Source organism: Carcharodon carcharias, chromosome 11 (assembly GCF_017639515.1).
Source record: "Carcharodon carcharias isolate sCarCar2 chromosome 11, sCarCar2.pri, whole genome shotgun sequence".
NCBI classification, from domain to species: Eukaryota; Metazoa; Chordata; class Chondrichthyes; order Lamniformes; family Lamnidae; genus Carcharodon; species Carcharodon carcharias.
In genome coordinates this window covers 47,135,326-47,163,308 of record NC_054477.1, presented here as the reverse complement: position 1 = coordinate 47,163,308, position 27,983 = coordinate 47,135,326, and the positions used below count along the sequence as shown (strand labels likewise).

The 27,983-nt window shown below is 40.0% G+C and overlaps 1 protein-coding gene across 1 annotated transcript; it reads left to right on the top strand.

Annotated features, from left to right (window-relative positions):
• Window positions 1–9,467: 9,467 nt before the first annotated feature.
• Window positions 9,468–26,277, top strand: LOC121284379 (proteasome maturation protein). The gene is made up of 6 exons (XM_041199804.1): window positions 9,468–9,578; window positions 11,366–11,466; window positions 19,958–20,018; window positions 22,613–22,714; window positions 24,642–24,735; window positions 25,066–26,277. The coding sequence occupies exons 1-6, from the start codon at window positions 9,576–9,578 to the stop codon at window positions 25,131–25,133; spliced, it is 429 nt and encodes a 142-aa protein (XP_041055738.1). The 5' UTR covers window positions 9,468–9,575; the 3' UTR covers window positions 25,134–26,277.
• The last annotated feature ends 1,706 nt before the right edge of the window (window positions 26,278–27,983 follow it).

Here is a 27,983-nt window from a genome sequence, read left to right as displayed (position 1 = left end):
TTGTGACAGGGAGGGGCAGAAAATATAAGCAGAAGAGTGCAGCAGAAATTAGAACCAGAATGAGTAATAATGGCAAAAAGTCAAAGCTTAAGGCTCTTTATCTGATTGCATGCAGCATTTGTAACAAGATAGATGAGTTGACGGTACAAATAGAAATAAATGAATATGACTTGATAGCTATTACAGAGTTGTGGTTGCAGGATGACCAAGACTGGGAACTCAACATTCAAGGCGTTTTGACATTCCGGAAAAATAGGCAAAACAGAAAAGGAGGTGGGGTAGCTTTGTTAATAAAGAAAGGTATCAGTGCAGTGGTGAGTAGTGATATAGGTGCAATAGATCGTGATGTGGAATCATTTTGGGTGGAAATAAGGAATAGCAAGGGAAAGAAGTTACAGGTGGGAGTCATCTCTAGTCCCCCATAGAGTTGCCTCACTGTAGGATAAAGTATAAATCAGGAAATTATGGAGATGTGTAAGAAAGGTGCTACAATTGTTAAGGGTGATTTTAATCTGCATATTGACTGGGCAAATCAGACTGGCAGGGGTAACATATTTGTAGAGTGCATCAGGGATTGTTTCTTAGAGCAATACATTGCATAACCTACCCAGGAACAGGCTATTTTAGATGTAGTAATGTATAATCAGGTATGATTAATAAAAGATCTCGTAGTTAAAGATCCTCTAGGGGGTAGCGATCACAACATGGTAGAATTTCAAAATCATTTTGAGGGTGAGCAACTCGGGCCTCAAAACAGTGTCCTCAACTTAAATAAGGACAATTACTGAGGTACGAAGAAAGAGTTGTCTAAAGCGGGCTGGGAAAATAGACTAAGGGGAAGGTCAGTGGATGAGCAGTGGCAGACATTTAAGCAGATATTTCATAAAGCTCAGCAAAACTTTATCCCGGTCAAAAAGAAGGACTTGATGAGAAGGATGAACCACATGTGATTAACAAAGGTGGTCAAGGAGAGTATCCAATCAAAAACTAAGGCATAAAAAGCGACGAAAACTAGTGGTAGGCGAAAAGATAGGGAAATTTTTAGGAACCAGCGGCAGATGACTAAAAAGCTAATAAAGAGGGAAAAAATTGATTATGAAGTAAATTGGCAAGAAATATAAAAACAAATAGCAAGAGCTTCTACAGGTATATAAAAAGGAGAGTGGCTAAAGTGAGCATGGGACCCTTGGAGGATGCAACTGGGGAATTGATAACAGGGAACAGGAAATGGCAGATAACTTAAGCCAATATTTTGCATCGGTCTTCATGGCAGAGGACACGATAAATATCACAAAGATATCAGATAAGCAAAGAACTAATAGGAGGAAAGATCTTGTAACAGTCTCTATCATGAGGGACAAAGTATTTGACAAACTAATGGGACTAAAGGCAGACAAGTCGTCAGGACCTGATGGCCTGCATCCAAGGGTTTTAAAGGAAGTGGCTGCAGAGGTAGCGAAGGCATTGGTTGAAATATTCCAGAACTCACTGGACTCCGGGAGGGTCCTAGCAGATTGGAAAACCACTAATGTGACACCCCTGTTCAAGAAGGGACAGAGACAAAAATCAGGAAACTATAGGCCACTCAGCCTAATATCTGTCGTTGAGAAAATGCTAGTGTCCATTATTAAGGAAGAAATAGGACATTTAGAAAAGCCTAACGCAATCAAACAGAGCCAACATGGTTTTGTGAAAGGGAAATCATGTTTGACAAATTTGCTAGAGGATATAACAAGCAGAGTTGATAAAGGGAAACCAGTAGATGTAGTGTATTTGGATTTCCAGAAGGAATTCGATAAGGTGCCATAGGAAAGGTTATTGCACAAGATAGGAGCTCAGTGTTGGGGGTATGTATTAGCATGGATTGAGGATCAGTTAACACACAGGAGACAGAGAGTTGGGATTAGTGGATCTTTTTCAGGTTGGAAAGATGTAACTAGTGGAATGCCACAAGGACCAGTCCTAGGGCCTCAGTTATTTACTATTTATATTAATGACTTAGAGGAGGGTGCAGCGTGTAATGTATCCAAATTTGCTGACAATACAAAAATAGGTGGAAAGGCATGTTGTGATGAGGACATAAGGAATCTTCAAGGGGATATACATAGGTTGAGTGAATGGGAAAAAATTGGCAGGTGAAGTTTAATGTAGGAAAGTGTGAGGTCATGCACTTTGGTAGGAAGAATCAAAAGGCAGACTATTATTTATATGGAGAGAGGCTCCAAAAAGGTGCAGCACATAGGGATCTGCGTGTTCTTGTGAATGAAACACAAAACATTAGCACACAGGTGCAGCAAGTAATTAAGGAGGCAAACAGAATTTTGGCCTGTATTCCTACAGGGTTGGAGCTTAAAGGTAGGGAACTCTTGTTACAAATGTATAGCGTGTTGGTGAGGCTGCAAGTGGAGTACTGTGAGAAAGGATATACTGGCATTGGAGGCAGTTCAAAAGAGATTCACTAGCCTGATTCCTGGGATGAAGAGGTTGACCTATCAAGAACTGCTAAACAGGTTAGGCCTTTATTCATTAGAATTTAGAAGAATGAGGAGTGATTTTATTGAAACGTACAAGATTCTGAGGGGCCTTGACAGGGTAGATGTTGAGATGATGTTTCCACTAGTGGGGGAATCTCGAACTAGGTGTCATAGTTACAGAATAAGGGGACACTCATTCAAAACTGAGACGCAAAGGAACTTCTTCTCCGAGGGTAGTGAATGTCTGGAATTCTCTACCCCAAAGTGTTGTGGAGGCTAGATCACTGAAATTATTTAAAGGGGAGGTAGATAGATTTTTGAAATATCAGGGAGTTGAGGGCTATGGGGCGCTGGCACGAGAGAGGAGTTGGCACAAGAGAGGAGTTGAGGCCTGGGGCAGGTCAGCCATGATCTTATTGAATGGTGAGGCAGGTTTGAAAAGTTGAATAGCCTACTCCTGCTCCTATTTCTTATGTTCTTGAAACTAGAACTAGGGGACACAGTTTAAAAATAGAGGCCACCCATTTAAGTCAGAGGAGACATTTTTTTCTCTGAGGGTCGTATGTCTTTGGAACTCTCTTCCCCAGAGGGGTAGAAGCAGGTTCACTGAATATTTTTAAGGCCAAGAGAGATAGATTCTTGACTACAAGTCAAAAGTTATCAGGGGCAGATGGGAATACAGAGCTGGGGCCATGATCTTATTGAATGGTGGAGCAAGCTCAAGGCATCAAATGGCCTACTCCTGCTCCTACATTGTATATCCCAAAATGGACATTTTGCTGTAACACAAAATGCAGTTGAGAGATCAGGTGATCTTTCTCCTTGCCAATACACATGGAACTGAGGTAGTTTTCATGTCTAGAACAAGTCTTGGTGAGGTCATTAAAATGCAAACAATCCTTCTTATGATAATAGCTGTATTTCTCTAACTAATTAAAAAAACTGAGCTCACAATACTGTTGTAGTCTCTTCAACTCTAAACTTGAAATCCAGAAACAGTGGGTGTAAGAAGCTCTATTTTATGAAGATGATTTGTGGATGAGTGATATCTGGACTCCATTGTCTGACAATGAGAAGCGATGCCCTGGTCACTTGACAGAGGCAAGTTTTCTAATAAGTGTTTTAATGAGGCATATTCTGGTCAAACAGGAAAAAACATCTATGTCAGCAAAGGGAAAATACCCTAAGATCACCTGCTCTTTCAGTACATGTAGGCAGAGACTCGAGTTGGCCTTGAACTCTCTACCTCACGGACAATACCAGGGCTCCGGTATTGTATCTTGACTGGAGTATACCATAGTAAGAGAAATCTGCCACTGTGAACATAAAACAGAAGCAAATCTGTCCTAAGCTACCAAAGCTTTTCTTCAGTGGACAAGAAGGATTACAGGCCAGCATCATTTCAAGTCTTCAACCCAGGGAAAAGCAGGTGTAACAAAGAGCTCTTGAAATAAATAACTCATAACGCATGCTACTTTTGTAATCACAATCTTCTCCTGCGTGTGTGTGTAACCGTGAGTATGCGCATGCCTGCAGTTGCGTATATTGGGGTGTTGAACAATACTTACTTATCTTTCATAACAAAAACAAAAATACCTGGAAAAACTCAGCAGGTCTGACAGCATCTGTGGAGAGGGACACAGTTGACGTTCCGAGTCTGGATGACCCTTCATCAGAACTAAGTCATGTCTATATGTTCTTGACAATTAAAGCACTCTGGAGTTAAAACATCTTTTCTTAAAAATTATGCAGTCTTCAGTCAGTGGATAGGTGAAAAATAACGGGAACCCTGCACGTTATCTCTCCCCTGTCTGTAACACCTGTAATTATTACATTAAAAACTCATTGGCTGCCTTGAATCTAACTGGCCCCAAAACTCTCCTATTAATTCTTACAACCCTTTTAACTTACCTCCAGCTTGCCGGTTCCTGCCACTTCAACTTGCTGCCTCTCCCTTTCGCCATAGTCCCCCCAACCATCCCGCTCGGCAACCCTCCCACTCACTGCTTCCTTCCCTGGTCCTCCCCATCACGGACCATCATAATGCCCACTTCCCTCCCTGACCCTCCCACTTGTCAATGCCCCCACTCGCCTCTTCCTTCCCTGACCTTTGCGCTCACCACTTCCTGCCCTGGCCCTACCACTTCCTTCCCTGGCCCTACCACTTGTCACTTCCTTCCCTGGCCCTACCACTTCCTTCCCTGGCCCTAACACTCGTACCTTCCTCACCTAACATTCCCACTTGCCACTTTCCTCTGCTGTTTCCCTCACCCGAACCCTCGGTGTGAGCAAGGGCATGTGAGAGGGTCTGCAAGATGGGAGGGAGCAAGAGGAGCTGCTAGTGGGAGGATCAGGGAAGCAGTGGTCAGAAGGTTCAGGGAGGGAAGTAATAAGCGGGAGGGTCGACGAGGTGGGAAAGACAGCGAATCATGAGAGTTGGCGAGTGGGAGTGGCGGCTTGGAGAGGCGGCAAGTGAGAAGGAGGCAGCGAGTGGGAGGGTCAGGGTGGAAGGCAGCGAGTGGGAGGGTAGGCGAGCAGGAGAGGAAGGCAGCAAATGGGAGAATTGGAGATGGAGGCAGGAAGTGTTAGGTTGTGAGTGATTGGGTCGGGGAGGGATGCAGCAAAACGGTAGTATGTTTTTAAGAAAGACTAAGCATGCACAGTAGCTATGCTAAAATGAAATGGCAGCAGCATCATTGGGGAACCTCCCTAATTTACCAATTGCACTAATCAGAAATGCACTATTATAACATACTTTAAACAGGGGATATCTGTATTTGAAAAAAATTGGCTGCTAGTTACTGTGTTGTTCACGTTTTATTTCCAAGAGTCTGTGTTATTTGACAGAACTTCAATACATAATACGCACTGCAGCTGAGGGTATTCACCAGCATCAGGTCAGGAAAATCCCATTTCAATATATTTTTTGTCATATTTATGTCTCTTTGATATCAATCCTATTAGTGCCTGGTGTTATTTTGCTTCACAGTTGAGTCAGTAGTCTTTGTTTTACCTGCAATTTCAGCAAATACACTGCTGTGGCAAGGCTAACTTCATTTTTCCACATTCCTGATACACTTCCTACATCACAACAGCTACTATACTTTAGGAGTATTTCATTGGCCATATGGTGCTTTGAGATGTCTGGTGGTCATGAGAAACACTATGTAAATATAACTTCTTTTCTCTCTGTCTTAAACCATCTGCCAATTTTCCACCGCCATCTCTTGGCATTTATAGTTATAGCGTGACGTGTACAACAAAGAAAACCCAACTTAATTCTGAGTTCAGTTAAACTGGGCAACTGAAATCACGCTGTACTATACGGTGATTGGGTGCGAGGGCTTTATCTGTCATTGTCTGTGTACCTGTCTTCTCATTGGTTCATCTTGCAGAAAATTAACTAATTTATATAACAAATTTCCACAGTGTTTTAAAGCTTCATTTGAGTAGCTTATTATAAAAATGCAATAAATAAATAATAAAATCCACATTAGACAATTTCTCTTGAGTATCCTCCTGAGGTGTTTCATGTACTTAAAGTTTGGGAACTGTTATTAATATATAATTACCTCATTTGACTTCCTCCCTGAGTCTGGAGAATTGATAATGGAAAACAAGGAGATGGCAGATGAATTGAACAGGCATTTTGCATCATTCTTCTCTGTAGAGGATGCAAGTAACATCCCAGAAGCAGCTATAAATCAGGAACTGGAAGGGAGGGAGGAACTCAGGAAAATTACGATCACCAGAGAAGTGATACTGAGTAAATTGTTGGAGCTGTGGACTGACAAGTGCCCGGGTCCTGATGGACTTCATCCTAGGGTCTTAAAAGAAGTGGCTAGTGAGATAGTCGATGCATTGGTTTTAATTTTCCAAAACTCTCTATATTCAGTAAAGGTCCCATTAGGTTGAAAGATAGCAAATGTAACTCCACTATTCAAAAAGGGAGACAGAAAGTGGGAAACTACAGGCCGGTTAGCTTAACATCCATCATAGGGAAAATGTTAGAAGCTATTATTAAAGGAGTTATAGCAGGGCACTTGGATAAGTTCAATCAGGCAGAGTCAACATGATTCAGTGAAAGGAAAATCATGTTTAACCAGCTTATTGGAGTTCTTTGAGGAAGTATCATGTGCTGTAGATATACTGTACTTAGATTTCCAGAATTTGATAAAGTGCCACATAAGAGATTATTGCATAAAATAAAAATTCATGGCATAGGAGATAATCACAGAATCACACAGTACAGAAGAGGCCCTTCAGCCCATCGAGTCTGCACTGACACATGAGAAACACCTGACCTATCTACCTAATCCCATTTACCAGCACTTGGCCCATAGCCTTGAATGTTATGACGCGCCAAGTGCTCATCCGGGTACTTTTTAAAGGCTGTGAGGCAACCTGCCTCCACCACCCTCCCAGGCAGTGCATTCCAAACCATCACCACCCTCTGGGTAAAATTGTTTTTCCTCACATCCCCACTAAACCTCCTGCCCCTCACCTTGAACTTATGCCCCCTCCTGACTGACCCTTCAACTAATGGGAACAGCTGCTCCCTATCCACGGCAGAGAAGAAAAGAGTTGACGTTTCGAGTCCTCGAAAGAACTGAGTTCTGTCAAAGGGTCATGAGGACTCGAAACGTCAACTCTTTTCTTCTCCGCCGATGCTGCCAGACCTGCTGAGTTTTTCCAGGTAATTGTTTTTGTTTTGGATTTCCAGCATCCGCAGTTTTTTTGTTTTTGTTTTTTTTTTGCTCCCTATCCACCTTGTCTTTACCCCTCATAATCTTGTACGCCTCGATCAGGTCACCCCTCAGTCTTCTCTGCTCCAACAAAAACAATCCAAATCTATCCAACCTCTCTTCGTAACTTAAATGATTCATCCCAGGCAACATCCTGGTGAATCTCCTCTGCATCCCCTCTAGTGCAATCACATCCTTCCTATAATGTGGTGACCAGATCTGCACACAGTACTCCAGCCATGGTCTCACCAAGGTTCTACACAACTCCAACATGATCTCCCTACTTTTGTAATTTATGCCTTGATTGATAAAGGCAAGTGTCCCATATGCCTTTTTCAGCACTCCACTAACATGCCCCTCTGCCTTCAGAGATCTATGGACACACATGCCAAGTCATGGATAGAAGATTGGCTGGCTAACAGAAAGCAGAGAGTAGGCATAATGGGTCTTTTTCAGGTTGGCAAGATGTAACAAGTGGTGTGCCACAGGTATCAGTGCTGGAACCTCAACTGTTTACGACTTATATAAATGACTTGGATGAAGGGATGTTTGTCAAATTTGCTGATGACACAAAGATAGATAAGTTGTGAAGAGGACATGAGGCTATAAAAAGATATAGATAGGTTAAGTTAGTTGCCAAAGATCTGGCAAATGAAGTATAATGTGAGAAAATGTGAAATTGTCCATTTTGGCAGGAAGAATAAAAAAGTATATTATCTGAATGGTGAGAGATTGCAGAGCTCTGAGATGCAGAGGAATCTGGGTGTCTTAGTGCATGAATCACAAAAGGCAAGCATCAGATACAGCAAGTAATTAGGAAAGCTAATATAATGTTATCATTTATTGCGAGGGGAATTGAATACAAAAGTAGGGAGGTAATGCTTCAGTTCTACAGAGCACTAGTGAGACCACATCTGGAGTACTGTGTACAGCATTGGTCACCTTGTTTAAGGAAAGATGTAAATACATTGGAAGCAATTCAGAGAAGGTTCACCAGACTAATACCTGAAATGCGCAGGTTGTCTTATGAGGAAAGGTTGGACAGCATAGGTTTGTACTTGCTGGAGTTTAGAAGAATAAGAGGTGACTTGATTGAAACATGTAAGACTTTGAGGGATCTTGACAGGGTAGATTTTTTTTTAAATCATTCACAGGATGTGGGCTTCACTGGCTGGGCCAGCATTTTTGCCCATCCCTAATTACTTGAATCCCTTACAATGAAGACATGCAAAATACCTGTTCCATTCATCTACCATCTCCTTGTTTTCAATTATCAATTCTCCAGACTCAGAGAGGGAGTCCACTCCTGAAAATTATGAAAGGCAAATGATGTATTTATGATGTGGAGAGGATGTTTTCTCTCTTGTGAGAGAATATAGAACTAGGGGGTCACTGTTTAAAAATAAGGGGTTGCCTATTTAAAAGAGATGAAGTAATTTTTTTTCTTAAGTCTTTGGAACTCAGCTCCTGAAAAGACAGTGGAAGCAGAGTCTTTGAATGTTTCTAAGGCAGAGGTGATAACATTTTGGTAAGTAAGGGGGTGATAGGTTATCGGGGGTAGGCAGAATGCAGATTTGAGGTTACTATCAGGTCAACCATGACCTTATTGAATGGCAGAACAGGTTTAAGGAGCCAAACGGCCGACTCCTGCTCCTTCGTTTGTAATCTCTCCCCAAGAAAAACCTACCTCTTTTACCAAGCTTCTAATCATCTCTCTTATTGTCTCCTTTCTTTCGGCTTGGTGTCAGTTTTTGTTTGCTTACCTTCCTGTGAAGCACCTTAGCACGTTTTTAACTATGTTACCGGTGCTATAAAAAGGCATGTTGTTGTTAAAAACAAAAAAACTGCGGATGCTGGAAATCCAAAACAAAAACAGAATTATCTGGAAAAACTCAGCAGGTCTGGCAGCATCGGCGGAGAAGAAAAGAGTTGACGTTTCGAGTCCTCATGACCCTTCGACAGAACTTGAGTTCGAGTCCAAGAAAGAGTTGAAATATAAGCTGGTTTAAGGTGTGTGTGTGGGGGTCGGAGAAATAGAGAGAGTTGTTGTTGTTGTTGAGTCAGTGATCCAAATTGGTCAATTTTCAACCTAATTGAGTGACACCTCTTGGCCGGTCTGAATGCTCGCCAGACGGGGTTTTTTGGGGGGGATGGGGGGGGAATAATTTGACTTTTCCTTCCTGCGAATGGAATGTTGATGTTTGAAGCAGTTTGTGATTGAACAGTCAATGGAGCTTCTTTTTTTCAGGTTTGATCAGCAAGAACCAGCCGCCGGAAGTGGCGTCGGGGGGGCGGTAGTCACGAAGCCGGAAGTTGCCGCTGAGCGGAGACTGAGGGTGAAAATCAGGCGTCGGAGATGGTGAGAAACGGAGCTAGGGAAAGCGGGAAGTACCGGGGCGACCGGAGGGATCGCCGCCTGTAGCTGGCGGGAGGGATGGCGCCTGATGGACCCGGGGCGGCCCGGCCCTCAGGCCGGGTTGTGATTTTGATTAGTCACCGGCTGGGCCGTCCCCGGGCCTGGTGCAGCCTCCGGGCCTGCTCCTGGAGCGGCTGCTGCCGTGTTCTCAGCAGAAACCGAGCCACACCGGAGAGCAGGTGGGCTCCGGGACTGAACTGGGACGGATTCGCTTCAAATAGTCTCATTCACTTTGCGATTCCTCTGGAGCCGAGAGGCGCCACTGAAAGTGAAACCCTTCATAAAGACGCGGTCCAGGTACCCAATGATGAAGCGCCACATTGAACTGAAGAGTCTCTCGGGCAAAGCTTCATTGTGTTTTATTTCAGTCCCTGTTTGCTTCAGCAGGACTCTCTCCCCCCTGTTTGCGAAATAGAAGCTCGGCACTTTGTTTTTCCACCCATTCACGATTATTGTTGAGATGGATTACTGTTGCAGAAGAAAAACACTTGCATGTACATGACCCCTTTCAGGACAATTTACGTAGCTTTATAGCCAGTCAACTGCTTTTTACAGTAGTCATTTCTGTAATACAGGAAATAGTGCTGTGCACAAACAGCAATGGGGTGATGACAGACACGGCGATTTCTTTTGTAGTGATGTTTGAGGAATAAATGTTGATTAGAACTTCCCTTCATTTTTTTATTTTCAACAGAGACATAAACCTCTATTTAATGTCCCCTCCAAAAGATGGCACTTTATTCATTCATGAGCAAAGGGCATTGCTGGCAAGTCGAGCATTTATTGCCGGATTGCTAATTGCCCATGACAGTACTACAGTATATCTAACACACACCGTCTGATTTGGAGATAACATTGCTACCCATATCTGCTGATATATGTTATGATACTACAGCACTTGGAATATGACATGGAATACCTGATGGACGACATGACTGATACTCTCTTTGGAGTAGTAGGTCCTGTATTGTTGGGGGATGCTAAGTGCTGTTCTGAGAATTGTGATACCGAAGATTTATGAAAATATGGATATGCCAATAGTGTGTTCATATGGCAGCATTTCTAGTGGCCTTATTAGGGAAGCCATATGCATATATTAAAAGGCCTCCTTTTCAGGTAAAATATTCAAGTTTGTAAGTGTATTTGAATTGTCAGTTCAATGTCCACTTAGTCAAAATCTTTCACAATTGAGTGCATGTGACATTGGTGTCCCTTATGACATTCTGAGAATTGGGGCATGAATAGATGGAGCATGATTTGCATTGTGCCAAGTAATGAGTGTGCTGCTGGCTGCACTTATACATTAAGTACCAATGTCCTTATATTTACACTCCAAGATCAGTATGTTGGCAACAAAGATAAAAACAAAAAAACTGCGGATGCTGGAAATCCAAAACAAAAACAGAATTACCTGGAACAACTCAGCAGGTCTGGCAGCATCGGCAGAGAAGAAAAGAGTTGATGTTTCGATTCCTCATGACCCTTCGACAGAACTCAGTTCTTTCGAGGACTCGAAACGTCAACTCTTTTCTCCGCCGATGCTGCCAGACCTGCTGAGTTTTTCCAGGTAATTCTGTTTTTGTGTTGGCAACAAATCTCCCTTATAAATTTAAGGAGTGCTCCACTGGAAGACTGAACAGTTGCATAGCATTTCACTTTCTGTTGTAAGCTATATAATATTTGCAAATAAAGCCCACTTCTTAGACATTTGTAATATTGTTTTTTAACAGTATACCAGAGGTCTTAAATCCCAGCTGAAGGACAGTGTTCCTGTTGGTGAACTTGCTCCTCATGCAGGACCCTATGGTGTGCATGATACATTGCGTCGAGGGTAAGTACTGTATATCTTGTATAGATACTGATTGCTGAAATTATTGCTGAATCACTGAAATTGCTCAGAATTGTAGTATAACATAAATAAGTATTTTGAAACAAATAACTTAGTGGGAAGATAGCCCATTTGTTAAATACCTACACCAGCTTGTTTGTCCATGTTGTGTTTTTTCCCAAGTTGACAGCATTAATGACTGGTTTGTGTTCCTGTTCCTTCACTTTTTGCCATTGTATGTATTTGTGATTTGTGGGACTATAGGAACAGAGTTATTCAGTGGGATGAGCACGGAGTTCACCAGTTATAACTGATTTGTGCTGTACAATGTCCTACAGCATTGTTCTGAAATGATGAGTATACTATCCTAATCAGAGAATGCTGGTGGAACTGGAGCACCTTCTCTTTGCAGTCCCATACCAGTCTGCTCCCCTCAGCGTCCACAATATAATTTATTTGCTGTCTGGTTTATGCTATTTTGCTGCGTTTTTCCAACAATGGGTATCAGCTTTTGAGGAGTGTTGTCTTAAATGGCATGAGAAAAATTGGGATTTGATTGGTGTAACACTTTATGGGCAGTATTGTCATTACTACAGGCGTGTCATCGTTAGTCTGCCGTTCCTTTGGTGATCAAGTGCTTTATTGTCCAATTAATGCTTTGATAAATTCCCTTTGCTAGCTCTAGATAGCTATAAGCCACTGGTCTAGAAGTCATTCATGTTAGCCAAATAGGAAATATACGCAAATACAAGTGTTTATATATTTAAGATAATGGCATTGAGTGTTTTTATTTTTAAAATGAATCCATACACCAAGAAATTGTTTTAAAACAAATTTAGAAGCTTGCTAAGGCAGAGTTTTAAAAAATACATATACATTGGCTATCCCTGAGAAAATTGTAGTGAGCCACTGCCTTGAATCACTGCAGTCTATGCTCCCACAATGGTATTCAATAGGAAATTCTAGGATTTTGACCCAGTGACAATGAGGGAATACATCCTGGTCAGGATTGTGTGTAACTGGTTGTGGGGACTTGAAGGCCATTGTTCTCTCATGCACCTCCATCCTTTTCCTTTTGGGTGTTGAAGGTCACAGGTTTGGAAAGTGTTGCTTCAATACACCCTGCAGCCATGGTATGTTGCTGGTGTAGGATGAGTGTTTAGGTTCGTGGATCAAGCAGATTGTTTTGTCCTGGATGCTATCAAGCCTTTGAGTATTGCAGCTGTACTGATCCAGACAAGTATTGCATTGCACACCTGACCTGTTTCATACAATGATACTTCGTCAAGGGCAGTTGCTGTTGTCTGCCCTCTGGAATTGTGGTAGTTTGCCCATTTTTGGACAAAAACTGTAATGGGTTTTGAATTCAAGTAGTCCTGCTGGTAGCTAGGTTATTGGTGAATACATGCTGCCTGATGGCACTCTTGAAGGCTCCTTCCACCATCTTGCTGCTGATTGAGACTAGGCTAATTTGATGCTAATTGGCTGAGTTGGAATTGTCCTGCTTTTAGTGGACAGTGCATAACTGAACAAATTTCCACATTGAAGCAACACTTTCCAAACCTGTGACCTTCAACACCCAAAAGGAAAAGGATGGAGGTGCCATTGGTATGACAGAACAGCTTAGCTACGGATATGGCAAATTCTGCAGCACTGGTCTTCTGGCTGTAACTGGGATGTTGGAGACTGTAGCCTTTGCTGAGTCAACTGCATTCATCTGTTTCTTGAGCTGTCATGGAGTAATTGAATTGGCTAAAAATTAGCACCTGTTATGATGCAGATCCTGGGGAGGCCAAGATGGATCATACGTTTAGCACTTGACTGAAGATGGTTGAAAAAGCTGCAGCCTTATCCTTTGCAGGTGTTGGTCTTTGCGTTCATTGAGGATTGGGATATTCATGAACCTCTTATCATTAGCTGTTAAATTGTGTACCACGATTCACAGCTGGTATGGTTGTAGACATTTGACCAGTTCTATTGGTTGTGCAATTGTTTTGCTCTGTCCATAGCATGTTATTTCCACTGCTATGTCTTGTGCTGCAGTTTCACCAGGTTTACACCTTATTTACATATAGGGGTGGTGCTGCTCCTGACATGCTGTTTTATACATTATTAGTCATCTGCCTTAATGTTGATGGAGGAGTGTGCAGATCTAATAATTTAAACCTTTTAAGTCCTGGCATCACAACTTATATAGCATCTTTAGTGTAATAAAATGTCCCAAGACACTTCACAGGAGCATTATAAAACAGAATGTTACACCAAGCCACATAGGAGATATTAGGTCAGATGACCAAAGACTTATTCAGTTGGTTTTAAGGATTGTTTTCAAAGAGAAAAGTAGAGAAGCTGCGGTGTAGAGTGGGAATTTGAGCTTGGGCCTAGGGAACTAAAGGCATGGCCACCAATGGTGGAACCAATAATATCAGGGATGCTGAAGAGAATAGGGTTGTCAACAGCAGGTTTCATCACGTGACTTGCTGCTGAGCTCCAGCCATTAGTCGGCCAACACATCCATTCTTGTGATGTGTTGCCTTTCTACATCAATTGGAAATCAAAAAGACTCGTTACCCCAGTTGGATGATGCTTGACTGTCAACCAAGTAGCCTCCCCCCCCCCCCCCACTTTCAATATTTTTATATCTGGTAAAGAGAAACGTTCAAAGAAAATGGGGTGGGGGGAACAATTTTTTTTTAATGTCCCAGTGATATTTCTCCAGAGTTGCACACAATGGTGTCCTGGAGATTGATCTTCAATTCCTGGAGACTCCAGGCCAATCCTGGAGAGTTGACAGCCCTATGAGGAGACCAGATTTAGAACAGCACATGTATCTCTGAGGTTTGTAAGGCTGGACGATTACAGAAATGGGGAGGGGCAAGGCCATGGAGAGGTTCCTTGGGGAACACCAGAGGTAATGATGCAAGAGCAGGAAGAGAATCCATTGCAATTGATGCTCTGGTTACAGTTAAATAAGAATGATATGAGGTGAGAGTAGTCTCACGCAGCTGGGCAAGAGTGGAGAGATGTTGGAGAAGGATAACGAAGCTCAGGGAAAGATGGGTGCAGATTTGTGAGGCAGCAACACATTCAAGAATGTCGTTTAGTACTACTTGACTGTGACAAAGGTAAACCATCTCAAAATTGTCACTCAGGCGTGCAGTGTGACGCATTTACGTGTACTAGACGCTACATATATTAAACACAGGGCCCTGTTTTTGCAGATAGAAAGAACATGTACACCCAGTGCATCTGTTTCAGCTGAACCAAATAAGCAACAGCCATTTTTTTGACTCATTCCTCAGGGCAATGCCTTGACAATCAGGGTCAAGCTGCCTGGTTTAAATTTCCAGCAATGTTTGGAAGTTAACTGTCAGTCTCCATCACTGGTACATTTTCCATGGCAACGCCTCTATCAATCAGAATCCACTTGCCAACCAAACAATACTCTCTTCACATACAGTAAAAATTATTGTTTTCACATTAGATTGGCATTCTTGAGAAGTATCCTGATGAGTGCAAAACAAAAAGCTTAGATATGCCTCTTTTTCAACAACATTCAACAATTGTAGTAGAAAGAGTAATTTGCAAGGATGATGGGTTCAAGGGCAGTTTTATTTTTGAGGGGACGGGTGATGGTGATTTAAAGCAGAGGTGCACATAAACTGATGAGAGAACTATGATGGAGGAGTGAAAAATCCTAATAACTTGAACCTTTTTGTCCTGGTATACTTGCAAATCTTTTTTTAATTCTTTCATGGGATATGGGCATCTATGGCAAGGCCCGCATTTGTTGCCTATCTCTAATTACACTTGAGCTGAATGGCCTGCTGGGCCATGTCAGAGGGCGATTAAGAGTCAGCCACATTGCTGTGGATCTGGAGTCATGTGTAAGCCAGATTGGGTAAAGATGGTGCATTTCCTTCCCTAAAGGACGTTAGTGAACCAGATGGTTTTTTTTTTACAACAATTGAAAATGCTTCATGGTCACCACTACTGAGAATAGCTTTCAATTTAAATTCCATCGGCTGCCCTATTGTGATTTGAACCCATGCTGTCCAGAGTAATCACCTGGGCCTCTGGATTACTAGTCCAGTAACACTGCCACTACATCACCGTCTCCTCCTAAATCTGTACTGTTCCATACCGCAGCCCAGTATCTTTTTCCAGCAGTTCGGATACCATCGGAATAGTAAATTCTGGGAATGACAAAGATATGGAATTGAGTTAAGAGCAGGTGGCTGGGACAGAGGTTGGCAGTGTTAGTGACGATGGGGATATAGATTGAGAGATTCAGCTTAAGGTTGAACACAGTGCTGAGGTTGTAAACAGTCTGTTCTAACTTGAGTCAGTGATTCAGAGGGAAAATGATTCAATGGCAAGGGCAGAGTTTGTGATGTAAGTTGAGGATGGTGGCTTTGGTCTTCCCAATATTCACTGGAAATTGTGGCTCATTGAATACTGAGTGTTGAGCACATAGTTTGACAGCACAGAGGCAGTGGAGAGATTTGATGTTGGTAATATACGTGTGGAAGCTAACTTCATGTCTTCAGATGATGTCATCAAGTGGCAGCAAGTCAAGGAGGGGTCCAAGAAGAGATCCTTCTGGAACTCCTGCAGTGTGCTGTGGGGGCAGGAAGATGCTGTGGCTACAAAATAGGCAAGGGTGGAACTAAAGGGAACTGTTCTACTGAGCTTGATAATGGAAGAAAACTATTGGAGAGAGTGATGTGGCTAAAGGCTGCAGAAAGGACAAGGGTGGAAAATCTCATACTGTCGCAGTCACAGAGGGTGATTTTTGATTGTGTACATTTCAGTGATGCAGCAGCAAAACCTGATAAGAGTTCAGTTGCTGCAAGTATGATATTTTGGCCCTGGTATTTAGAATAAACTTGCAATTCGATTCTCTAGTTACGAAATATAATTCGGGCTAACAGGGTTTGTTTGAATTGAAAGGATTGAACAGAAAGGTTTGATATTTAAACTGCAGCTAATGATTCTTTTATAACAAGTGACTTAACCACTCAGATTTTATTTGTTCTTGGAATGTAGGCGATATGGGCACAAGCACGTTTCTTTTGCTTAACATTAACTTTTATTGCTCGAGTTTGATCGCACTAAATGCATGCAAAGAGTTCTGTGTCAATATGGCTTATTTTTGTCAGTTATGTATTTTTCTTTGTATTTCAGGACTGAAGTTCTTTTAAAATAATAATATTTGTGGTCAAGAAACTGTACATTTCGTTAAACTAGTATATTTATTGCTAGAGTCAAACCTTCAGACTGCTGAAAATGACTGTCCTCATGTTTTAATTGTTTATCTAATTTATTCTATGAGTGATCAGCTGAGTCAAAAAAAAGTTTTTGCAACTAGGTGAAAATTGATTTTTGCCTAGTATTTATTACATAATCATAGAATGGCTACAGCACAGGAGGCAATTTGGCCCATCATTTGTGTGCTGACTGTCTGCAAGAAAACTAAGCTATCCCACTCCCTGTAGCCCTGCAATTTTGCCAGGATTGAATCTGCTTCCACCACACCCTCAGGCAGTGCATTCCAGATCCTAACCACACACAGTATAAAAAATTTATCCTACATCACTGTTACTACTTTCGCAATCACCTTAAGTTCATGGCCTCTAGTTCTCCACCCTTCCCAGAATGGGCACAGTATCTATCTACCCTGTCTTAAACTCCTCATGATTTTGAACTTCGAAATTTCAAAATGGGGGAACAAATTTTTCAGGCAATGAGTCCAGTTTGCTCTTCACGTGAGCAGTCTTGTCTGCTTGAGATTACAAATCCTGCCTTTACACTTGATTTATTTGATCCATAAGCAACAAAAAGGCCTTCATTTGGAGCAATTTAGGCCTGAATTGATATTTATAAAGCATTAGGGGAAAATTTGTTAATTTTTCGCTTGTTTTAAGGAAAATCTAAGCAGATGGTGTTAGTAGTATAATGGTATTTTATTTAAGAAACGACACTCGCAGTCCAAAGCTGAATTGCAGTGTAACTTGCATCAAAAAAGTTCATATATTGTCTAAATAATCAAATTTAAAAAACATGGAAATATGATAATCATGTAACAATTCACAAGGTAACAGGGAAATGTTGGACGAGATATTATAAGATGAAATATTGAATTAAAATTACATTTAATTTACAGATCAATACACCATTCCCACATTACAGGCACTGAAATATTTGTAGATTTCATCTTTTAAGTACTTCATTGAGGATCTGAAATATGTAAGGAATAGGGCTACATCAGTACCTTCCTGTCCTACATTTTATATGATTGAATTTAATTGAACTTCTGAGTTGCCTTGATGTAGCGGTGACCAGTTCTGAAATTGGGTAGGTTGCATAAGGGATTTTCCAAACTTGGTACAAATATCATTTTTATGTATGCTTATTTGGAAACTCTAATAGTACATTGAAATATATGATGCACTAATCCTTAAAGAGCTAATAATATAATATGTAATTTATATCTTAAATGACTTTGTGTGGGCCTAAAAAGCATTTTCTGCTTTAAAGAAATGAACTTGTAGTTTCATAGAACAGGTTTCAAATGTAATACTATAGAACAACAGTAATGGATTCAGAAAGGCAGTAGTTTGGAATTTCTTTTAATATGACAGTATCTTAGTATTTAGTGTCTTGTCTTAGATTTGCAAAATCACAATTTGGTTGGATGGGTTGTTATTGTGTAAAACAACTAAGTGGAACAAAGAAGGAAGTAGTTTTGATTTTTTTAAAAATGTGAAACTATTTTGTTATTCAAAGAACCGTCATGTTTGAGTACCTTTTCTTTCCTGGTTGTGGAGCCAAAATATCAGTTCTGCAGAAACAAACAATGAAAGGTTATTCTGGAAAATTAATTAGTGGTTTCTGGAAATTGGATACACAGTAAATATCTATTTATAGATGTATGTTAAATGGTGAAGCACTTTTTGATAAATTGGAAATGTAGATTTTAAACTTTTGACATGATAGCTGAATCAGTTTGGGTGTTCTGGATGGCTAGTTTGTGCTTTAGGAACGTTAGGGACAGGAGTGGACCAATGAGCCCCCAGAACTTGTCCTGCCATTTAATTAGATCATGATTGATCCCCGTGACTTCTATACTGAAGGAAATACAAGCACTGTATGTGCAAATTGTCCTCATAAATTAACTCCATAAGCCCTTGTGTTCTGGTGAATCTATACTGCAGCCAGGGCCAGTATATCATTATCATTCCTGATGTTCAATGTCCAAAACTGAACTTAGCATTCCAGATGAAAATTGATCAAAGCTCTTCACAACACTGTTAATTGTTAATAGTGATTCAGCTCTTTACAGTTCGATTGAAGAAATTGTGGATTTTTTCATGTTACTAAACATGCAGACATTGCCTCCTAAGTGGAGGAGCTGAACAGAGGTATAAAATTGACCAAGGACAAAGCTGAAGAAAGTGAGCTACAATTTCCCTTCAGGCTCGATATGCAGGAAATTCTCTTAAGCACACAATATTTTTCATCATCGTATAATGGTTTAATGTGAAAACAGTGCTGATCTTCCAGCATCCCAAGATAATATTACATTCTGCCCACAGGTTTCGGAGAGAAACGGAAACGAAACTTGCACTTTGCAGTGTCATTTTATGGTTGCATCAGTACAACAGTCACTACAACTGCTGTTGGCAGTTAGGAGCTGACTATAGGGTGATTTATGGTCGATTTTGTTTTCTCCTTGATAGCTATGTTTAAAAATAAAATTTGTCAATCACTCTTGTGTTTGCCTATATCAAAAGATTGGTTGGGTCGAATGGACTTTTCTGTTTTGGGTCATCTGTGTATTGGAACAGGTAGAGAATCCCTGAATGCCACATCTCTTATGTAGAGATTGGTACCTGAAGGTTATTGTAGATTCAGTACTATTAAGAGGTAGAATTAAATTAAATACTCCATCATAAAATAAAATCTTTTGTATTCTTTGGCTATTTCAATTTTTAAACCAGCATAGTTTATGTCCCTACATTCCCTATCCCTATGTGTTCATTCTTCTATCTGAAAGGAGAACATCATCATGAGTATCAATACGTGAAGAGTATAGACAGATAAATGGTTTTAGATTGGTGGAATGTGAATAGTGTTGTCCCCTAGGGATCTGTACTGGAATCTCTTTGTCCAAATTATTTGTATAAACAAAATTGTATCATTCTTGTTGTGCCTGAGGTTTGATAATGTCAAACTAGGGAGCGTGACAGACTGTAAAGCAAGAGACAGGAACATATAAATGGTAGATATGGTTAAATAAAGTGAAATAGAAGTGGACATTTGGGCAAAGGAAACAAACACTCCAGAAGACTATGTTGGGAAGCATATAACCAAGGGAAGATTGAAGACTTAGATTTGGAGCACAGCCTACTACTAAGTCAGAACCCATCAAATACTGTGTAAATTATAATGAATAATTTTAAAATATGTTCCGTGTTTTCTTGTCTTTCAGATTTTCCAATGTAAAGTCTGAACTTTTGCCAAGTCATCCCCTGGAAGTTTTGGAAAACAATGTAAGTCCAGAAACTTTGAGTTCTACTTAAAATACATTTTAATGCAGTATATATTTATTTTCCTCAATCACAGGCACAGTGCAGTGTGACATATGACCACAATAGCTACCAGCTGCTAGACTCCATGCTTCATATTGAATTTGCTGGTCAGCCTGGGCAGCAGTTGGGGTACTGCTGTATTTGAGCTTGAGAGGAAAAGGTCACGATTCCTGTTCCTGCTTTTTGTTGTCATGATTCATGCTCAAAAAATGCATGAGAACAGGGTCAACAGTTCAGTGATAAGATATGTGAACATTGATTTCCACTTGTTATTTAGGTACGCAAGACATTTAAATGTTATAGGGTCATACTTCCTCATGGTCAAGAAACCCACGGTCAAGGTTCGCACATGCAGTATGGCCACCTGGTTGAGATGTGTGTTATTCAAGGATTAAAGCAGAAAATAGAAAAACAAAAAATGCAAACCCTTTACGATATTGGGGAAAAAATTGACATTTTAAACTTCAATATAGTTACTAAAATGGGTGGCATCACCTATGTCCACTGATATTTGGTAATGAGTTCCAAACTACTGATAATTAAGTTTTTTTTAATGTAGTACAGATTAAAACACTTGAATTGACAGTCAAGTTATATACAGTGAGTTTATAAAATTGATCATTTAAATGTATTAACTAAAACTCAGTGACTTAATTCCAATCTATCAAATAGGAATTGTACATTTTGCCTTTTAATTGAAGGACTTTGATCGAATAATGTTGAACAATATGATTACATGTTCATCAATACAGCATTAATGCCACTCCAAAGGATCAGAAGTAAAGACTAATTCCCAGACATGAACAACAAAAGTTCCCGGTATAATCCTTGATTAGAATCATGAGGGTCTGGACAGAGTAGATTGGAAAAAACTGTTCCCATTGGAAAGATTGAAAAAGAGGGCACATATTTAAAATAATTGGCAGAAGAAACAGTGACGATATAAACATATATAGACAAGTTGGCGGAGTGGGCAGATAGGTGGCAGATGAAGTTCAATGTGCAGAAGTGTGAAGTGTTGCATTTTGGTAAGAAGAACATGGAGGGACAATATAAAATAGAGGTAAAATTCTTAAGTTGGTGTAGAAGCAGAGGGACCTGGGTGTTTAGATGCAGAGATCATTGAAGGTGGCAGGGCAGGTGGAGAGAGCAGCTAATAAAGCATACAATATCCTGGGCTTTATTAATAGGGGCATAGAGTACAAGAGCAAGAAGGTTATGCTGAGCTTATATAAGATAGTAGTTAGATCTCAGCTGGAGTATCATGTGCCGTTCTCAACGTCACACTATAGGAAGGATGTGAATGCATTTGAAAGGGTGCAGAAGAGGTTTACAAGAATGGTGCCAGGGATGAGAAACTTCAGCTATGAAGTTAGATTGGAGAAGTTGGGTCTGTTCTCCTTGAAGAGGGGAAGGCTAGGAGGAGATTTGATAGAGGTGTTCAAAATCATGAAGCGGCTGGATAGAGTAGATAGGGAGAAGCTGTTCCCGCTTGAAAAGAACGAGAGGGCCCAGATTTAAAGTGATTTGCAAATGTGATGAGAGAGAATTTTTTCACACAGTTCAAGTTTGGAATGCACTGTGAAGTGTGGTGGAGGCAGGTTCAGTCGAGGCATTCAAAAGGGCATTAGATGATTATTTGAATAGAAACAATGTACAAGGGTACAGGGAAAAGGCAGGAGAATGGCACTAAGTCATAATGCTCATCCGGCAAGCCGGTGCAGACACAATGGTCTCCTTCTGCACCGTAACGATTCTGTGATTTGAGGAGAAACTTTTTCACGCAACGAGTGGTTAGAGTTTGAAGTGTGCACTGCTCTAGAGTGTGGTGGAGGCAGATTCAATCAAGTCATTCAAGAGAGAATTGGATTATTTGAAAAGGAAGAATGTGCAGGGCTACAGGGAGAAGGAAGTGGCACTTAATAATTTGCTCCTTCAGAGAGCCAGTACAGACACTGACAGGCCAAATGGCCTCTTCCTGTGCTGAAACAATTGTGATTTTTATGATGAGTTTGCTCTTCTGAGTTGGAGTTGCTAGAATTGCCTGCAGTGCCCTTTTTTGGGAATCTGATTTGGATTAGCTACCTTTGCAGTGTTGCCGTAGGACCTGGTTGCTGAAAGAATTACCCTAACAACTTCCCATCTTTGAAAGCAGGTATAACAGGTTATATAACTCACCCACTGAGCAGAAATGCAAAAATTATTGAGGTGCAAAGATATGCTTTTCTCCTCATTTCCTGTCCTCTGCCTCCTCAGATTTGCCACCTCTTTTGCCTCTCTCAGATCAGGGTTCAATTATTCCCCTGCCTTCTAATTTAACCCAAATGCTGCATTTAGTCGTCCTTGCTCATGTGCGATGAGATAGAGATTGACTGGTGTGCATGCATATCATATGGCTTAAAAACTTAGTTGAATGTGAATAGCTTCTAACAAAATGTAAATATGAAAAACAAAGCCATATTTGTTGCAAACAGGAGAAAAATTGGATGAATGTCATGATTCAGGTCATTTTGATTTCAGTTTCATAAAAATTAATATGTATTTTGTGTATTTAGTTTCAGCTCAATCAAAATAAAATGAATTTTGCTACATTGAGAAATATTCAAGGACTACATGCTCCACTAAAGTTGCAAATGGAATACAAAGCAGTGAAACAGGTAAACTGGTTTGTTTGAATACTTTAAGTAATAAAACAATTACATTATAAAAAAATTTCACAATGCATGTGAGCAGTGCATGGAGAGACTAATATTTATACTCAAGCTGTGAGCATGCTCACAGCTGATTATAACACTGTTAAGGTGTAGTTTAAATATAAAAGTTTGCATGTACATCGCTAATTATTGATATTAGCTGCAGGCTTGTTTTTACTAACTCTTAAGTTATCCGCAAAGTTCATATAACTTCTCAGCTTACTAACAACAAACATTTGGTCACTAGTGTGAATCTTCTGTGGCGTTACCCATGGAAAATCAGCAGAATGTGAATTTCCTTCTGCGCTTTAACTTACGTAGATCTAGCTTCAACTGGTGCTGGTATCGTGTGTTAGTTTGCCTCATGAATGAGGAGTGAGAGATATAATTTCACGAGTTTTGTATGGAACATAGAGAAAATACCATCAATGCTTAGCAGGCTAAAATGCATCTATGGAGAGGATAGCAGATTTGATGTTTTGGATGTGAAATCTTTGTCAGAACTGGAAGAAAGAACAGCTCTTTAAAGGTGGAGGGAAGTAGTATTTAAGTGAAAAATAGCCAATTGAAGACATGATGAGATAAATTAAAGACATTTACAGGATAGCAGAAATGAAGTTGCCAAAAACGGACTTGAATATACTCAGGTATATATTTCTGTTGAAGACTACAACTTTTTGCATGTGTTTGAGGATAAAAGTAGGACAGTAGGCATTTTATACATTAATTTTATCCTCCATCTGGTGTTCTCAGCAATTTTGTTAAAGTCATTATACCCCGCAGCAAGTGTTCCAATTCACTTTTGTCAGCTGTCAGGTGTTGCACTTTTCAGCGCTGTGAAATTTAAATGGCACCTTTCTCTGTTGAGTTAGTCCAGATTACCATTACTAGTTTAAAATCAGCCCACAGAAAAGATACAGGGGTGGAGATTCTGATTCTTCTCGGAATTTGGAGTGACCTATTCCTGGGTGCCCTCTGGGCATTGAGTCAACCATGTAATGTAGATCTAGATCTGACCTAAGTCAGACTGAATAGGAGGTTCCCTTCATAAACCAGTTATTTTTATCATCCAGCAGTTTTCATGATTATAATTTGGTGCCCTCCTGCAAATTACCATATTTTTTGAATTCAGTTTCATGGCTCGGTCTGAGTTGCATATTCCTGCTAGGATGCTGTGGTAGGAGTTGAACTTTCAAAGTCTGAATTGCTATACCATAACCACTAAAATTGTCGTACCAATGATTGTAAGGAATTTTAAGTATGAAACCTAGGGGATATTTTTGAGTAGTCTATAGATAGGAGATTGCAGATAATATGCCTATCATTTTCCAATATGTGCTTGTGTCAGAAGTTCCTCACTTGAGTAAATAATCAGAAAATCCCTCCCAACTCCTTGTGGAAGAATACTAAGCCAAGTTGACAATCAGAAGCTGTGGGTTTAAGCTTCACTCCAGTACTTTTGCACATGCTGGCAATACACTGCATTACTGGGAGCATGCTGTGCTTTAGAAATATCATTTGGATGTGATATTAAACCAAAGCCCTTACTGCCTGTTCAGGCTGATCCTGTGGCGCTATTTATAAAAGAGCAAGGAAGTTCTCCCAAATCTGGCCAATGTTCTTCCCTTGACTAAAACAACAAATAAACTGGTCATTCATCTCTTGCTGCTTGCAGGACAATGCCTTGCACAAAATGGTTGCCACATTTGCTTACATAAGTAACTGCAGTTCGAGGCAATTGCATATCAAATGCCTTAAGATATTCCAAACAGCATGGTAAAGTACTATACGAATACAAGTTTTTTTTGCCTCATTTTTGGATGGTTGAAAGTTAATCTTAAAATGCTGTTTCAAAAGACTATCATAAGATAACTCTGCTATTTCAAATTAGGCACAACGTTTGCCTTTCCTCATAAGCTCAAACATTGCACTGGAAACTCTTCAAGGGAACGATGAATGCATTGGCTTTGAAGACATATTGAATGGTAAATTATTTTATAAGGCTTGGTACATTCTCTTGTTTTATTTAGTATCTGAATTCATAACTGTGCAGCAAATAATACTTATCTTTAAACCTGATTTAGTTTCCTGGCTTTACTTTCATATGAAAAACTTAGCAATTAGTGTAAATATTAATATATAATGCAGAAAAGTAAGTTGGATGTCTGAATGTCAATAGTTTTGGAAATTGTGTTGTGGTAAATTTACTCACTTATCAAAACAGTTTGTGTAGAAGTATCTTTATTGCACTTTATCTTAATATGACAATCTTGAGATCTTGTGAGAACTACCATTTAATTTCCTTTTATTTTTAGATCCAACCCAGAGTGAAGTTATGGGAGAACCACATCTTATGATGGAGTACAAACTTGGCTTACTGTAATTAACTGACATTCCTGAAAATTTTGAAGAGACAAGTATTGCTTCCTGTTGCTCTGCGTAGGGTGTTCTGAATGTTTCAGGAGCATCTAAAATAAGAGCCTGCTAGCAAGTGACTGGCCCAAATGAAGAGTAATTTAACACTTATGTGGATTTCAACTTCAGAAAAAAAAAACAAATGTTAAGTTAATAGTTAAACAAAAGTGGACTACCAACAAAGTCCAAGCTCTTCCAAAATAACTACCTGTTCAGATAGCTTAAACATGAGTTGCATTTGTGTAAAAACATAGCAATGTATTAAGTTGCACATGCTTTAAAATGCCTTGCCATTTACGACATGACTAAGATGTGAAAAATGTCCAAGACCATGTCAGTTATTTCAAATGAGGATTGATTTTGTCAGTAAAGCATTTAATATCCATTAGTGCTATTATTGAGTCACTTTTACAAAAGATCGGAGATCCTGCAACAAAACAAATGCTGAAATGCTTTGGTCTCAGAATATGATTCAAGTATTTATTGTTAGCTGTGCATTTAGTTTTAACGTCAACATTATTTCCTATTTAACAGCAGAAGGTTGTGTCATTAAGTGGTTTAATGCATTCAGGTTTTGGGTACTTCATAACTTGTTTATTTGGTACAGCTTTTAAGAAAATATGTTTTGATTTCTCAGTTCAACCTTTAAGTCATACTGAGGAAATGTTGTCTCCTTAAAAAGTGTTTCTATATTGAAAGCTCATCTGCTACAATTAGATGAAACATTTTAAGCAAGTTCCAATAGGGGCTCCAGAATCCATTAATTTTGCTGATGAGCAGAAATAAAATTGAATAAATCTTTCCAATTTCATAAAACCTGAACTGGTTGGCAGACAAAGAGCAGGATTATGTCAGAAAGGGAAGCAAAGGAGTAGTTAAAATGTCAGGTGACTGATTTTTGCTATGTATTTTGCTTCCTCTCCTTTCCCACTCCGTACCCCCGTTTCTAATTTTCTTAAATATAAAAATGTGTGTAGTCCATAAGATAAATGAAAGCCTTTTGTTTACTTTGCAAATGATAGAATTTGTTAGGTTTGCAATCTTGTCACTTTGAGCAGAAATGTAGTTGATTCTGTTTTTTTAAAACTCAATAAAAATGGGTATAAATTTGAGTTTGAATTTGCCTTATTTGCTAGTTTATCACTGTTTAGATGGTTAATCATTACAAGGAATTATGATATGAAGCAGTAAATTACTCAGCATATTTCCCATAATAGAAGCTTGGGTGTCTGAGAGAATTTTTTTCAATGTTTTATTACATATTTTATTAAAAATTCTACAAAAGTGTAAATTTAATTGTCCTGTCATTTAAGATGGTGTCCAGAATAACACACACTTGTCTCAAAATCTAGAATGGTAACCATTTCAACCTGTAACTACTTGAATTTTCAAAGCAAAATTTAGTTTATTTTGAAGAGAATATTCGAAGAGTAAAACATTTATTTCAAGGCATGGCCCAACAATATCCTGATTGATTAAGCACCATCTGAGAGTTTTAAACTTGCACTACTTCTGGGTCTCTAAACCAATCTTTTTAATATTCTAGTTAAAGAACATACGTCACTTTCCTACATGATCCTGTTCCACAGATTAAAATTTATTTTTAAATTTGCACTAATAAGTCTAGAAGTTGGATTTTGCGTTATATGCCAACAGCCTCCAAAACATTCCAGGGAATTTTTTTTTTCATGCAGTAATCTTATTTTCATTCTGCTTAGTCTGTACACATTCTTAGACTTGAACCACCACCACATGCTAACTTCACACTCTACGGGGAATGCTACTTGTTTAAAGTCACTCTGGAAACAGTGTTTATGGTGCAGTGGTAACCACTGTTGCTGACCATATTATCATCCTTGAATTTGGACTAAGATTATGGTTTTTTTTTATATTAAAATGCATCAATTGGCTTCAACTCAATTTCCCCATATTCTGAAGGCCACTAATCTTGTTTTTATTCCCATCAGGATCTATCTGCACTCTTCACCTGAGGGAAACAGTGATCACTAAATGGGAAGAAAATGGATGGGGCCAAAAAGCTTATAGCAGGGCTTCCCAAACTGCACTGTGACCCCCAGTGTGGTCACGAGATGAAATTCTGGGGTCGCAAGCCCTGAGGCAGTAATGGCTGCCAGGGAGCTCCGACGAGTGTTAACAGCTGTGAGGCCACGTTAAATCCTCGTATTTTTTTTAATGGTGGGGCACGGTCTAACAGACTGATCTTTTGAGGCCTGATTCCTGCTCCAAGAAAGCTAGTGAAAAGGTAGCTGCTTTTTATCTAAAAGCCCTGCAGCTTAAACAACCCCCTGCTTTCTCAGCTCTCTGCTACTACTTGCTCTCAGTCTTCCCCCTTCCCCACACACCCCCACTCCTCTGAGCTCACCATCCCTCACACCCACCCACCCCCACTTCTCTCAGCTCTATCCTTCTCCCTTCCTCTCGACCTTGCTCACACTCTGGGGTCACAGCACTTTTCAAGCCGCAAAATGGAGTCACAGTGGTAAAAAGTTTGGGAAGCACAGATTTAATCTTGACAAACAGTTGACATTTAATTTCTCCCAGTTCCTCCATCTCATCTGTTATGATGCACACTTCTACTGAGATGTCCTTTTTTCTTCAACCAAGGATTCTCCCCACCCTACCCCACCATGGTTAACAGGGCCCTTGATTGTGTCCGTCACACTTCCTGCACTTATCCCATCCCTTTCTCATCCCATCCCTTTCAGACCCATGAGAGGGTTCCCCTTGTCCTCACCTTCCACCCCACCAGCATCCATATTCAGTGGATCACTTTCTTCACCTCCAGCATGATGCCACC

Excerpts from the sequence above, each read along its gene's own strand:
- LOC121284379 (XM_041199804.1), top strand. Across the intron at positions 22,715-24,641 it reads AATACAAAGCAGTGAAACAG|GCACAACGTTTGCCTTTCCT; the intron begins GTAAACTGGTTT and ends ATTTCAAATTAG. Across the intron at positions 24,736-25,065 it reads CTTTGAAGACATATTGAATG|ATCCAACCCAGAGTGAAGTT; the intron begins GTAAATTATTTT and ends TTTTATTTTTAG.